This window comes from Struthio camelus, chromosome 8 (assembly GCF_040807025.1).
Source record: "Struthio camelus isolate bStrCam1 chromosome 8, bStrCam1.hap1, whole genome shotgun sequence".
NCBI classification, from domain to species: Eukaryota; Metazoa; Chordata; class Aves; order Struthioniformes; family Struthionidae; genus Struthio; species Struthio camelus.
In genome coordinates this window covers 31,612,580-31,627,759 of record NC_090949.1, presented here as the reverse complement: position 1 = coordinate 31,627,759, position 15,180 = coordinate 31,612,580, and the positions used below count along the sequence as shown (strand labels likewise).

Below are 15,180 nucleotides of genomic sequence, written 5' to 3'. Positions count from 1 at the left end.
TTGAACAGGTATCTTCCAATGCTCTGAGATAAAAGAGCATGCCTTATGTTTTAGGTCTGTAGATTGACAGCTTGTATCAAGTTTTCTAGGCTAGGAAAGGAAAGTTGCTCTGGGCTGACCTCAGCTCCTGTGTAGAGGTCAGCCATTATCACTAGACAGGCCTCCGCTGTTGCTTATGCCTAACCGCTGTGGCATTGACATAAAAGATGAGTTTTGTTCTTTCTGATGCCATATGGTAGGCACCTTGTGTTGATGTGTTGGCTCTGTGATATTAGATCACAGCGTCACCCCTACTATATAGGGAACATTCAGGTATAGCTCAGGTATTTCCTTCTGCCCTGTTTCTGCTTCTGCTGCGGAGCTTTAATATGGTTCAGACCTAGTTCCCAAATATCTTTATGCTTTTGCTACCTCATCCATCTAAGAGTATGTAAAGTGTTTTGTGTTTTATCAGTGATGTTTTCATTCTGGGATCTATTAATATCGTATTGCTGAGAATACCTGATTTCTCTGCATGCTTGACTCTTTCTTTAAATGAGTCAGAGGTAAGCTTGTTAAATTTGTTTTATTTTTGGGTCTACAAGTAGTTGCAGTATAACTTCCGTGGTATAGGACATATTTAGTTGATCCAATAGTTGCAGGTAGCATAAAATTTGTTTTGCTTAGTCAAGTGGATGTCCAGTCTTTTTAAAGTAGTGACTATGGTTAGCTATTTGTTGAATATCATCAGCTGAAGGGGCTGATGTGTTTGAAATGGTACCATGGATTCAGGAGAGAGAAATTGTGTCTGATTTTCCACCGAGGTTTCATGCCAGAATCGCAATGGAAACTTGAGAGAAATGTCCCTAGTATACAAGTAAATTACCAGAGATGATTGTAAGGACAACTAGGCCATTTGGTTTAGTTCTCCTTACAAGGCCAAAAAAAAAAAAAAAAGCATTTAAACTCCTCTTTGTTGCTCATTACTATTTCAATATACCATATTCCACTTCAGAGTGGAGCTTTGGATATATGTAGGTCTGATTTCACACTCTTTATGAGAAAAAATTCTGGGAGTCCAGAAGTATTCTATCTGATTGTAAACTGTGCAGACAGGCTTTTAAGTCATTTCTTTTCCCTATAGTGTGCCATAGGGGGCATACAGCTGTATATAATCATGCGTCTTGTGTCTCATCTTTAGCCTTTAAATCAACATGCCAAGAGTTTACACCTTCAAATTTGCAAATGTAAGAGATCGAGCCTTAGATGATGACTCTCAATACGTTAAAGTACACATCTGTTAACTTGCAGCATTGTTTTCTCTGTAAAGCAGACAAGCTGCAAAGCGGATAGTCTCATACTAAATAGATAGTGCTGTTTTACAGTTTCCAGGATTTTTCCTAGGGAAGATTTCTATCAGATCCAAAGAGTGTCAGAACTCATGAGCCCAAAAAGTCATTTCTGATCTCTGCATGCCGCTGTTGTAGTTCTAGCAAACAAATACAACCCAGTGCAATTTGGTTTGCAATCTTTCTGAGCAAGTATTCATGAAGAATTTATCACATGACTAGATACGAATCAATCTATAACCAAAAATGGTTACATTTATTCTGTAACTTTGTTTAAAAGACCAAAACATTTGTTCTACAACCTGCGATTCCAATGCAACAAAGGATTGAAAATATGTCACATGCTTCATTTAACCATGGAAATGTTTCTATTAAGTTCTGAGAGAGTATTCATGTGTTTAAAATTATATGTCCTGTTCAAATTCGTTGCTGTATCAAGTCTTGCCTATGTAATACTTACCTTAGTTCCTTTTAAGCTGCCGCAATGGTAAGAACAACACCAACACTAATAGTCATCAGCATTAAAATTAAGTTATTCACAGCACTTGGACATCTGCTGAGACTTCAAACTGCAGATCTTTTTAGCCCATGCTAGAATAATAATACTGACAGGTACAGCCTCATTGTTCTTTGACAAACAAAACCCTTTGAAAATCATGTCAGCAAGAACTCTTTTTATCCCAACAAAAACACAGTGTACAGGTCCCCTGCTCTTAACCCCAGGATACTTTAAGAAGACCCTAGTCTTGTCCAATGTGCAGCATTATTGACAAGCAAAAGCTTTTTTTGTGCTTCATAATGTTTTTTTAAGTAGAACAAACAATATCTGTTGAGATAGTATGAATTTCTTCCAACTCGTCATTGCCATCATAGCTCTTCAGATTTCTAGAATTTGTCTTATAAAGAATGCAAGATCAGAACTAAGTAAATCCAAATTCTGTTTGAAGGGGGACACCCTAACTTGAAATAGAGAAGTCTTAAAATGTCTTTCACAGTATGGTCTGGGTTCAGCAGCTCTTCAATTATAAAATGAAGAAGTACTTTCTAAGGAGACTATTTTCAGCCCTGCAGCACCTGCTAACAACATGCTGGGGCATTGAATTAGTACCAGTGCACAGAGGAAAAGATGAAGAATCTATAAATTCATAAATGATCTCCTTTCCTAGTAGCTAGGCTCTCTGTCCCAGTACAGAACAGCTGGCCCTGATCCTGCTTTCTTTTTGATGTTCCTTTGTAACTATTGTCTTAAACACAGTGATTCATATAAGAATAGACTAAGCAACTGAACGGACTGTAGAATACCCTTTCCTTCTCTCCATCAGAGGAGGAAAACATAGATGTATTCACTGCCACTAGCAGCAATTTCCTGTGCTGTTAAGTTACACTCCAGGGGAGAACTAGCTGATGTAACATGGAACATACGCATTAATATTAACACAGCCTGAACATTTCCATCCCCCATTTGTCTCAAAGATTCGCCAGGCTTGGGCTACAATCTGCTCACCCATTTCCTTCTCATTTCTCCCTTCTTACTTACTTGCTCTCCTTGCTTTTCTATTTCTGCTACTTCTTCCTTTTATTCCCCACACCTTTTTTTTTTTTTCTCCTTAGAATAAAAAACCCTTGCTCTCGGCTTCATTCAGGCAAATTCAGCTTGCTTTGTGCAGTACGGTCTTTCTCTCGGGGCCTTTCTGCAAATCCTAAAGTAGCTCCAGTAGTTCCTATTTCCTTAGACTGCTCTACAGAGCAGGGTCCAACAGTGACCTCAGGAGACAGCAACTTCTCAAAGCATTGGAACCATCAGTTACTCTAGAATCAACACTTTTGTTTCCTCTAGCTCTTCAGTACTCTTCTTCCCCTCTTTTTCTGCAAGCTAGTGCATGTTGTAACATTTGCCTTTGGTTTCAAGCTGACAAGCTATAACAGCAATGATCGGTTGGAAAAAGCTTATACTATGGTCAGGGCAATTAAGGCTTATTGGTGCTCTGACAACTATATGGACAAATATTGTTTGTGCTACTTTAAAAAGCATTACAAAACACAAAAAAAGGCTTTTGCTTGTCCAATAATACTGCAATTGGACAAGACTCGATTCTTCTTAAAGCATTCTAGGGTTAAGAGCTGGGGACCTGTACGTTGTGTTTTTGTTGAGACGAAAGGAGTTCTTGCTGACAAGATTTTCAAAAGGTTGTTCAAAGAACAGTGAGGCCGTGTTTGTGCTATTATTCTAGTATGAGCTAAGAGGACTATGAGCTAAGAGAGCTATGAGTCTGAGCAGATGTTGGAGTAACACATTTGAAAAATGTAACATTAAACATTATGATATTAATGTAACATAAACAATGGAGCATTATATAACAATGTAACATTAAATTTTTAAAAATTGCTTTCCATGTTGAAATGTTGATTCTCTAATGCTTGTCTCTACATGCAGCAAAATCAGATGATGTTATGAACTGAAAACATAAACCTAATCAGACTGTATGAGGCAAGAGTGATTTTCCTAAGGCAGAATGATAATGTAAGAAAGAAATGTCCATTTCCTGTAGGCTCTGACCCTATAGATGTTCAAATGGCTATTTAAATATCATCTGATAATCTTTACTGGGTGAAAGAATGTAGTAATTCTTCTGATAGTTTTTGGATAATTTTTGCAGAGAGTTCATCTTCATAATTCTTTCATTTCAGTTTTATAAACAAGTTTTCCTCATGCCCTTCCTAGTTAACTACCCAGACAGATACAGTGAATTGTGTTTGGCCTTGGTAACTAGAAAGACGAATATCTATTAGGTCTGCCTGGTTTGAAGATATCTATTTTGGCTTTTGCCCGAGTGCATGCCCTAAGTCAATCATGTTCTTTACTCTTTTTTTATTTTTTAATTCAGTTCATCAAAATGTGAGAAGAGAATTGTAGGTGGCAGTGATACCTCTTTAAGGAATTTATAATTATTCTCAGCCTTCATCCTAGAGATACACTAACTGACTTTCTGTAATGTTTTCAACAATCCATAATTTGAATTGGGAAAGAAACAATTGCTGGTAAGTCTTCTTTCCCAGAAAGGTCAAATTGAATTCAGCTGGAGAATAACTTAAATTGCTTTGACCATATGAACTTACAATCTTGTATTCTTAGGATGGCGAATATAGATTCCATTAGTCATGATTTCCCTTTCCCATATTCCCTCTTCTGGAGTGTAAAAAGACAAATTCCAGTCTTAATTCTCAATAAAGGTGTAACTGGCATACTGGAACTTTTGAAAGTCACAATTCATCTTTCTTCTTCAGGATGATTTTCCTTACAAGTTCTGTAATATAAGGTCTTATTTCTTCAACAGAGACAGTAGAGTCCCAGGCTTTTACCACTTTCCCGTTAGGGTCCACCAAGTATTTCCAGAAGTTCCATGTTGGTTCTTCTCCTGTAGAATCTATGGGGAAGAGAACAAACTTAGAAAAGAAAAACACATCAGCCAATTCCTGCATGTCATTGACATGTGATGATTAGTATCTCAGAGGAAAAAGGAATATAAAATTAAGAGAGAGCTCAGATTGAATATTAAGATGAATTTTCTGACAGACAGGGAGATTTATCTAGACAGCAGTCCCCTGGAGACTAGCAAAACAAAGTCAAACTTACGACAGGCAGACAGGAGGAAGTACTATACTTTGTGTGTGTGTGTGTGTGTGTGCATGTATGTATACTATATGTATAGTGTAAAATAGCTATACATTGATAAAAGGAATTTGGGGTAAAAAAATAGTTGTATCAGAACCGATTAGTAGTTTAATTACCTAGGATTTTGTCTCCAAAAGTACCCAGTATCACATGCTTCAGAGTAATGGTTCAAGAAATGCTACATGAAGAAATAGCAAAATAAATTGCTCCCGGAGGAATTTTCCTTGTAATCCTAATCTACTACTGTTTTTACTCTACATGACTGCATAGCCGTTTCACCTCGGTCATACTCTTATCCTTTACTATTCTGTTACAGTAGTAGCATAATTTTCAGGAAAGCATTTTCAGTCAGACCAAGAGTTTCATCCCACTAACTACACAAGTACAGACCCTACAAAGTAACATCTTTCTCCATTGATCATACGCTGGGCAAAATACTATTTCCAAAGTATTATCAAGACACAGCTAGACCTTCACTGTTGACTGTCTTGTCAATGTGCTGCAGTAAGTGTCCTGCCTCCGGCAGCCTCACTTTGCATGTGGACCAAGAGGGAAACACAAGGTTTGCAGTTTTCATGTGACATGCCAGCAGTAACAAGCCCACTGGGCAAAATAGACACGGAAGGACATGAAGAGGACTATAAGGAAGTTTGGCTAGCAGAAAGACTCAGTATAGACACGCGGAGGAGTTCTTGGGGTAGCCAAAAATAATACTAGCAACACTCTGTGTAAAGTCAGGGGTATGTGGGAGAACACTGTGGTGCTGGAGAGAAGGGGAAGTGGTGTGGTCCTTGCAGAATACAGCTTAGGTGATATCATGTCAGGTTGGGTTTTATGACAGATCGTTCCCAGAAGACATTTCCTTCACAAATGTGGGGTTATGGGGTCTTCATCACTCGTGATCTTTTTAGAAGTTCAGACAAACATGTCAAGAGAGACAGAAATCCTGCCTTGTGCAGAAGGACAGACTAGATAACTTCTGACCTCTTTGACCCTGACAAATCTGTGCTATGATTTTGTGAGCACAAACATAAATACCCTTATTCAGTCGCATGGTATCTTGTGTCAGAGGAATTCTATGTTGTAGAAACAACCTTCCAATATTCCAGATTACTCACCGATTAAGTACTTGAAGGCAGGAATTGCACCAGCACCACTGACGGCAGTTTTGCTGAACATAGGAAAAGAGGCGCCGTAAGTCTTCCGTGCAAAACTCTCAATTTCTTTGTTGCTGTCTGGTTCTTGCTGCCCAAACTGATTGCATGGGAATGCCAGCACATTGAAATGGTATGGGCCAAGGTCTCTCTGTAGCTGTTGTAAGGCCTTGTAGTGGCTATCTGTATATCCACACTCACTTGCAACATTGACAACTAAAGACACCTAAAGAACAAGAGAGATTAAAAAATGTGCTACACATGTCAGTTTTCCAATAGGTAGGCTTAGGTATTAATTATTCTCAAAAACTAAGAATGTCTAGAGAACTGTGACTGAACACTCATGTTTGAAACCACACAGAATTCTGTTCACTATAGGCAGATTTAAAAATATATATTTTTTATTTACTCCCGTTGGGAACCATGAATATAATACTTATTAAGCTTCTTAGCAATCTTAATTCTCAGTTTACAGAGAAACCAGAATCTCTTCTGTTCTGCCTTTTAGATATCTGTAAGGATATTTAAGAAGTGATCATCTAGTTGAGGTATATGGGGTAGTTTATCAAAGACTTACGAATTAATGTATTTTTGGTTGTTCCGTTACCTGTTGTGCAGCCTATTCTTTCTTACAGAATTTAGTACTGATACAGAACCGGCTGATGCATTTATCATTGTATGGATGCCTAGATCTGAAAGCCAGTGGAAGTAATTACATGATTTTAGGTTAGTCTGTGCAGTACAGACTGTAAAATTTCAGCCCATTTCTAGAGTAAGTTCACTAAGTCGTGACAAAACAGCAACATATTTTGCGTAACGGTTTTCTACCTCAATTAGAGGTTCCAAGTAGTGAAGAATGTGCATGCTATCCTTTAAAGGGTGACTGCTATAGCTGGTCATCTTTGATGTTGTGTGCAGTGATATCAGTCAAATGCTACCACCAGGCAGGTATCTGCCTATGCAGATCCAGCAGAAAGAAAGATGCCAAACAAAAATGAGCACTGCTTGAAAATGAAGGCACGTGTAAGGAGAATGCATGGTGGAACAGATTCTGCCAAAAAATTTGGGGGGAAATAAAGTGACCTAACCCTGATCTGACATAGCTTCTCAAGAACATGAAGAGCTTTCCATAGATTTTGGAGGTATTTTATCCTTAAATAACTTTTAGAGTGTGTTTTTGGACTTCTTATACTTTTTATCATTCTTATAATTTTTGTAAGTGTGAATTATAACTAATCCTATAGAAATTGAGCCCTTTCTAATGTTTTCATGGGAGTGGATTAAAGCTGAATATTATAGGCCTCTATCATAATAGCATTATGCCCTTTTCAGTGGTAAGTTCTTTTACGCAAAACTATATTCTATTACTTTTTTTGAATCAATCTGTAAGACACTGAGTTTCTACAAATTATAAATCAGCACAAAAGTTGGTCCTTCATTCTCAGATTGTGAAAAAAGATTGAACGTAATCGAAGCAGCCAACACATTCTCCAGTACTAGTAGCATAACAGTAGCTGTTCACATTGGATCTTTTTACAACGAAGTCTCAAAGTTCCACACAAGCTGGCATATTGATTTCATTATCATTTTTGTGAGATAGAGCAGCATTATAGGTGTCAATGCAGCAAGAGGAAAGCTTGCAGCTTGGACACATTCATTGACCTGATGAAAGTTAAACAGCAAGTAGCTGCATGGCAAGAAAAGGAAGTAAATAATCCTGACTCTAGGTCTTGCACTCTTGTGTTTGTGGCCGCTGGCCTTATTCGATTTGCGCTTTGGATTCTAATGTTACTGTTATTCTATATTCCTATGTGTATGTTTTTATACAAAATATAAAAGTATGTAGGAAGCATGAATAGAGTACATAAACCTAAATGATAGCTAATGTATCCAAAAATAAGTGACTACATATGTATAGCATTTTTAAGGCCAGAGAACAATCATTTATATAAAAGTTCATAATCTAGGTAAGGTATGGGACAACCGGATGAAATCTCTAGAAGGGTAGGAAGGAGTAACAAGAAAGCTAAGGGACTGTTTATAATTTCTTATGTTAAACATTAACGCTTACTTTGTATATTTTCTATATTGTATGGGCATGCAGCTATATTTAAAGAGGTTTCTGAGCAGCACTGTTTGTTTTCCCTAGAGGACTGGTAATTTTATAAGGCAGAAGTTGATGTAATCTTCTTTGGGGTATATTCTGTCAACAGAATATAATCTAAGGAATCCCTGTACACTTGCACATGAAATATCATCTGCAGCCATCTAGCTAACTTCCAAAGCATCACATTTATTCAGACTATATTTACAAGCTCTACATGAAATTTTAAATCAGTCTCCTAAAACATCCAAAGATTTGCCTTATAGTTAGACAATTTTTAAGAGAAGAGGTAGTAATTTTATGTTGCATTCCTATTTCAGACTGTCATCATTTCAAATACATCTTATAAATATGTATTAGACACAAAAATAATCATTGGCAGTTCTGTTCTCTTCAGATAATCTGTTTTCCAAGTTTTAGTAACAATTGTAGTACAGAATGGTCGAAGTAAAAATAAATGTAATACCGAGAGTTAAGTCACGTGTAGTTCCTTAGCTAAAATTCTAGCCTGTTTTTTAAATATAGTTTAAGGCTCAGCATTCTTGTGATGCAGAAGTATTCGTATACCTTAGTGTATTCACAGCTATTGGTACTTTATCCCAAATACAGTATGTAATATAAGAATTTATCCTTGGAGGCTTGTGGGAAATAAGGCTATGTACATTATTATGTTCATATTATAACAAATATGAAAGATGAACTGCAAATGAAATCATCAAGCTTTTATAATTTTATTTGATTTTGAATTGAGCAGAGCTTGAAAGAATGCACTCAAAAAGAGATGACTATTTTAGTTTACAGCTATTTAACACCAGTGATTGCTCAGCATGATGATGAAAGGTATGAGCTCACAATGCAAGTGGTGCAAACTTCCCAACATTCTTCTAAAGGAAACTACGCACACCTTTTTTCTGAAAGGCAGATATATGGTGCTTCTCTTCTTTTTTTTCATAGAAAAAAAGCATTCTGTTACTGAATTCGACAATTTAATATTGCCAACATCCTAAAAGTATAAATAACATATCATAAAGATTTTTCAGAATTTATTAGTATTTCATAAGGAATGTTTAAAATGAATGTTTAAAAATCTTCAGCAAGTCATCTTTTAAGTGTTTCTATTGAGTAACACAAACGATGAAATGAGGTGATGTGTATTTTGGTGTTTGTATTTTATCTTTTATAAACAACAGTCATTCTTTTTGTTCTCATAAAGAGGCTGTACTTTGAATTTTTAAGACCATTAATGGTTTAAATTAAACTCAATACTCCACTTTACTGACTTCTCTCACCTCATCCTCTGAGAGTGCAAGTCAAGTACACCATCTAGTGTGCAGTGCAAACAATTCATCCTGGACCTTTGCAAAAATGGTTTAATTAAAGCTGAACTGTGTTTTAGCCGTTGTTTGACCTTTTAATACTATGTTTTCCTTCCCTTTTCTTAGGAAACCCATGCATTCTAATAGGGAAATCATTTTTACATTGCAAAAATAGTTGTTGGTTTACTTCATGTTTACACAAGTGTACCTCCTTGAGGAAAAGATCCCTAGAGAGATTTATGAACCTATCAGCTTCAAGTAATGCTTCATGGACCTTTTAGCACAGACAGTAGATACTTATGTTTTTAGATCTGGAGATTTTAAATGGCTCCATCAGACTGATGGAAGGACCATCTAGAGGGTCAGATTACACCAATGCAGGGAACTGTTGCCTTCGTGGAAAAAACAGCAATGCTTTGTACAGCAATTAAGTATCTCTACTCTGTATTTATACACATTCAGTAATAATACATTCTTGAATTGTACAGAGCTGCAATGCAAAGTGCCTAGCATTACTTCCAGCAGTAAAATAAGACTTAACATTATTATAGTACCTTTGGCAGAAGGTTTCCAAAGCACTGCACTAATGCTGCTTCATTAAGCCTCAGCCACTGTACTTAGCTCTGTGGTTGGTAGGTAGGTAGGTAAGTAGGTACTATTATATCTGGGTAGGTATAAACACAGTAGGGAACAGCAGAAGCTTGGCAGTTCTGACTTCCAGATAGATACTATTTTTGGCAGGAATAGTGCCTCTTACTTAGAGCACATCCGACAGACCATAAAATGAAATATAAACTTTCTTGATACAGATGGCTATTCTGATAAACCTCCTTTTGTTTAAATCCTGATGATTCTTCTCTATCCATCACCACCCATTATATTTAATGTAGATGGATCAACAACATCAGAGTGATAGCCTAGATAAAGCATAGGAGGACGATCTTCTCATGGGACAGAATAAAACAGCTAACTTTTTGATCTGTTTCACTTGTGGCACTTTTTTGTCCATCATAATAGTCCTCTCTCTCTGCTTTCAGACAGATTTAATATACCTAGCTTTGCTGAATGTATGCCAAATTTGTAGCATTCTGGCAATATAATTTCTAATGCCCTTTTGAAAACAGAGTTCTCCCTTACCTATTTTGATATTTTTATTAAAGTGGAGGATACATTGCATCTGCGCACATTATTTTCAGCGCAAAAAAATCTGATCCTTAATCTTCTCATTTTTACTATTTCAGACTTGTAAGTAATACATTTCTTATTTACTATATAACTGACTTAGTACTTGTGGTTTGCATCAAGTTGCACTTGAACAGAAATTGAATTAATTGGCCTCATTTTTTTTTCTTACTAAATAAAATTATTTCGGTGATTTGAATATAAAACTTTTTATATTAGTAATGAGTCATTGAAGAAAGATTCTGCAAGTAGTGAATTGCACTGATTGTTTCTACCCAGCATGGCTCTTATGTTTTTAGAATTAGCAGACTTTATTCTATTTTTTGAACACTTCTGACTTTTTCAATTCCCAGGTAGTTTCTTGACTACAGATTACATTAACTAAATTATTTGAGTGACTGAGTTGAAGAAAATGTTTTATCTACCTCTGCCAGAAAGCTTCAGGCTGTTAAAAACTGGTTTAGCAATTAGCAGACTATTGTTCCAGGGGTTGACTAGTGACTCACTTCCTTTAAAACATCAGCAGCACACATATACTGCTATTTGCTTTGTTTTAATTACTTTAAAATATTATGGTAAACTTACAACTGTACATTGGTTATCTAACTTCAGATATAAGTGGGTTTATTTTAAGAAAAAAATGGGATCTGTGTCTACCTTGATATTGAGCTCTAACATATTGACATAAAAAGGTCATTTTATTGGTATAACCTGGTTTAAATTGTGCGTGTGTGTTCTCAAACAGCAGTTGAACTGAGTGTGGATGGGCTCTCTGAATGCAAATCTTTTGGTCGGACAGCTTGGACAGAAGCCGGTCATCACTTTTTGGAATAAGTAATTCCCACAAAGTACTTGTGGTCTTGGAAAAGCAAAAAAAGTTGTGGAATGAATGCTCTTGCAGTGGGATAGGCAGATGCAGAAAAAATTAGATGCTTATTTTCTCCTTATGGTCTAGCAAAGATCAAGGAGTAATATTCACTGATGGCAATACCTTTCCTCTAGTGCTAGAGTCCTCTGCTATGAAACCAGGCACCCCTGGAGCATGGCACTAGGCGAGATTCAGACACGCACCCCTGACCTGGAGGAGTCATGAGATACTGGGGCAGGCCCTAAGGCTTCTTCTGGAGGGGACAAACACCCCCTGTCTCTGCCAGGAGGGCTATAAGGAATTCCACAAGGGAAACCTCAGAGTTCCCCCTTTAGTCCTTGCCATGCTGATTCTCACCCTGCGTTAGAGAAGATACAGGTGGTATTTGCTTATTTAGAAAGATTTGCAGGCGACCTGCACCCAAAACATGCCCCAGTGACAGGATTTATTGACAGAGCCTTTGGAAGGAACTCTTAAAAAAGGTAAATATTGCTTAATATTAAACAGGTTCCATAGTTTCTCAAAAACAGATATCTGTGTGTGCATTGGATCTGTTCCCCACCTGCTCTGTTCTCTGACTGCATTGTGAACAAAAGCAGAGGAGGACTTTGACCAGATAAGATCGAGGCCTCTCATTTGGTCCAAATGCACCAGTAGCCCTCCCTTCTGAGCTCAGAAATACATCCCCTACTGTAGGCCTTCTGTTTCTTCCCGCAAATATTTTGGTCACCCACCACTTTGGATTAGTGACAAAGAAAGTGGAAACGCGGAGCTGAGACTAAGGGTGAAAGAGAAGAGTGGAGCCTTCCTTTTTGGGAAGCTGTTGGACTGGCCTGGCTGTAGCACATAAGATGTGTCACTTGAGCACTAAGGATGGAGGTGGTGGCTTTTATGCTTTGATTTTAGCTTCTGCAATTTGTGAATATGGCTACAAGAGCTACAGATACTATGCCACCCTTTCTGTGCTAACCTCTCTTCATTCTTCCATAAACCAAATTAAAAAAAAATCAAGTTACATTCAAGACAATTTTTCTCAAACTGTGAAGGAAAGTTGTGTCTACAACTCCTTAATTTAATATGTAAATGACATTTAAAAGGTAAAAAAGCATATGCAGTGTCTATCTGACCTTCATACTGTTCTCTGTCATGCTAAAATTGACTACAAGGGGAATAGCATGGTGTTTCCACAATTTCACTGTACACTGATATTAAAATAGTACATAGCAAGTCTCTCACTTTTTTACTAATTATGGTGAAAACTCTTAACTCCATTAATCACTGGCTAAATTCCATCTCTTTTGATGCAAAACTTCAAAGGGAAATGGGATTTAGGTAAAAAGAATTTACTAAATGTTTACTAAAAGCGGAAATAAGTTCCAAAAATAATTTGTACAAAGGTACAAACTTCCTGTGCTTCATGTTTTAGCAGCCACAGTCAAGTGCAATTCATCCTGCTGAATGGAAGGCAGGCATTCCCTGCTTGCCACGTATACAGGGAGCAGCCCGCACGAGGAAGAGATGCCGCCACACAGAGAGGTTAGGCTGCAAACGTTTTATTTACAGAGTGCAAAGACCTAGGGAATGGTATTAAAGGAAGCATGCAGGCAACACTCCAGATCAGTTAAAGAAGTCATAAAAACAAATCCATCTGCATGCGCGCATCATGTTAATGTACAATCTCTCCACCCCCATTGCTTTCTGCAGACATGCAAGGACTGGCTGATTAGTGATAGTGTGAGAGCTGCCCATCTCCATGCAGACTTACCGAGCCCCTGTATTTCTCCAGAGAGACTAGCTTGCCCCTGATGTTTACAACTTTGAAAGTGTAAAAATCAGTCTCTTTCTGCTGAGTAGCGGAAAATGCTAAGAGCAGGAGCGCTGCTATTGCAAGGAGCATGGCTAGAGGGATGAGGAAAACTTTGGGGAAGGAAGAGGAAGCCTTGTGCTCCACACTGCCCTCAGGATCTAGCATGCTGCAAGACAGCGCTGCACAGACACTTGCCACAATAGTAAAGTGCTGCCGGAAAGAAAGGAGTGCTGCAAACGGACCCTTTTGCAACAGTCTCTCTTCTGCAGAGATTTAATAGGATCTGTGTTCATGCAAGACCTCAGGAGGATGTCTTCATGAAGGATTCAGATTCTCTCCAATGGAGTATTTCATTGTGGCAGTGGTGTATTAGATAAGGCCATTTATGGGTGCAACATACAAACTGAAGGGCTAGTTCTTTCAGCTCAAGAATAGCAGTACTGTATGCGTCTTTGGGGGATGCTGACTTAGGGAGCTGCTTTGACTATGTCCTAGGAAAATATGGCATAGAGTTATCACAATGTTGGCAGACTTGCAAGTAGGTATTTTTAATATACTAATTATAGCAGCTAATAACTATGATGTAACGTCAAAGGATACCAGTGGCTGGGTGGCTAGTGGTTACTGATTCAAGTGCTCTGCACAAGAGTCAGAGCATACGGTTATCAAAAACTGAGCGTTACAAACAGTGTCACGTGAAATGGAGCGCGCTTAGGCCTTCTGGAACGTCCCCTGTCTGAACGCTCGGCTCGAGAAAAGTGGCCGGCCAGGCCACGCGGGTCTTGACAGGGTGATCTGGGAGAAAGCACATCACCAAGGAGTTCCTAAGTGAGAAAGAGGCATCAAGCATTAGAAACTGAATTTGGTACCAAAGCTTGCAGAAATACAGAGCCAAGGCAGCTACTTGGGGGATCAGTGTAGTGATGCAATTCGTGGGTTGTCTGGGGAAAAAAAAAAAAAAAGCCATTTGTGCCATTTGCTACTATGTCTGCTGGAAGAAAGAGGATTTGTATATATGAAGTAACAAGAAACGTTTGATGGTCATTGATTTCTTCTTGGACTGAAAAACCAGTCTTCTGTGCCTGTGATTCTGCTACTTCTTGGCAAAGAAAAAACAAAAGGTAATGATTTACAGAAAATATTGAAGTAGCACACATGAGGCATACTGGAAATTTATCTTTTGAATAGCCAATTACATTTTGTAATCTCACTGTGTGTGTGTGGTTTTTTTTTTAAACCTAGAGTTTTGGCAGATCTTTGAGGTTTTTATCAAGTTTGGTGAAGTAATTTAAGCATAAGTGGCATTACTGTAAGTGAAGGAAACATGAATAACTAGTTGAAAGACTTAATAATAGTTTTTAAACATTACAGATTTTGCAGGTTTTATGTATTTCAGGTTAAGTAGATATCCAACACCAAGAAATCATGCAATATTCTACACGGGTGAAAAATCTACCATGCTATCTGCGTGGAAGACATACTGTGCTAAAAATCTGAAGTTCTGATCTCATCCTCACAGATAAGTACTATTTTTCTGTATGCTTTTCAGGCTTCGGTATTGACCAAGAAACTTTCCTTTGGAAGACAGTGAAGTATGAATTCCCCATTTTATAAATAAATTATTTAAGAAGCTCCAGAGTCTCTTCAGACATAGCTCGACACAGAGAATATAGCTTTAAAATAGTATGTACATTTTAATAAATAAATTAAAAAATTAAAAATAGTAAATCCTAAGAATAAATAAAATA

The 15,180-nt window shown here is 37.6% G+C and overlaps 1 protein-coding gene across 1 annotated transcript; it reads right to left on the bottom strand.

The window, feature by feature from the left end:
- Nucleotides 1-573: 573 nt before the first annotated feature.
- GPX7 (glutathione peroxidase 7) lies at nucleotides 574-14,373 on the bottom strand. Its single transcript, XM_009683252.2, has 3 exons — nucleotides 13,391-14,373; nucleotides 6,120-6,381; nucleotides 574-4,753 (listed from the first exon to the last, which is right to left on the bottom strand). The coding sequence occupies exons 1-3, from the start codon at nucleotides 13,595-13,597 to the stop codon at nucleotides 4,590-4,592; spliced, it is 633 nt and encodes a 210-aa protein (XP_009681547.1). The 5' UTR covers nucleotides 13,598-14,373; the 3' UTR covers nucleotides 574-4,589.
- Nucleotides 14,374-15,180: the final 807 nt, after the last annotated feature.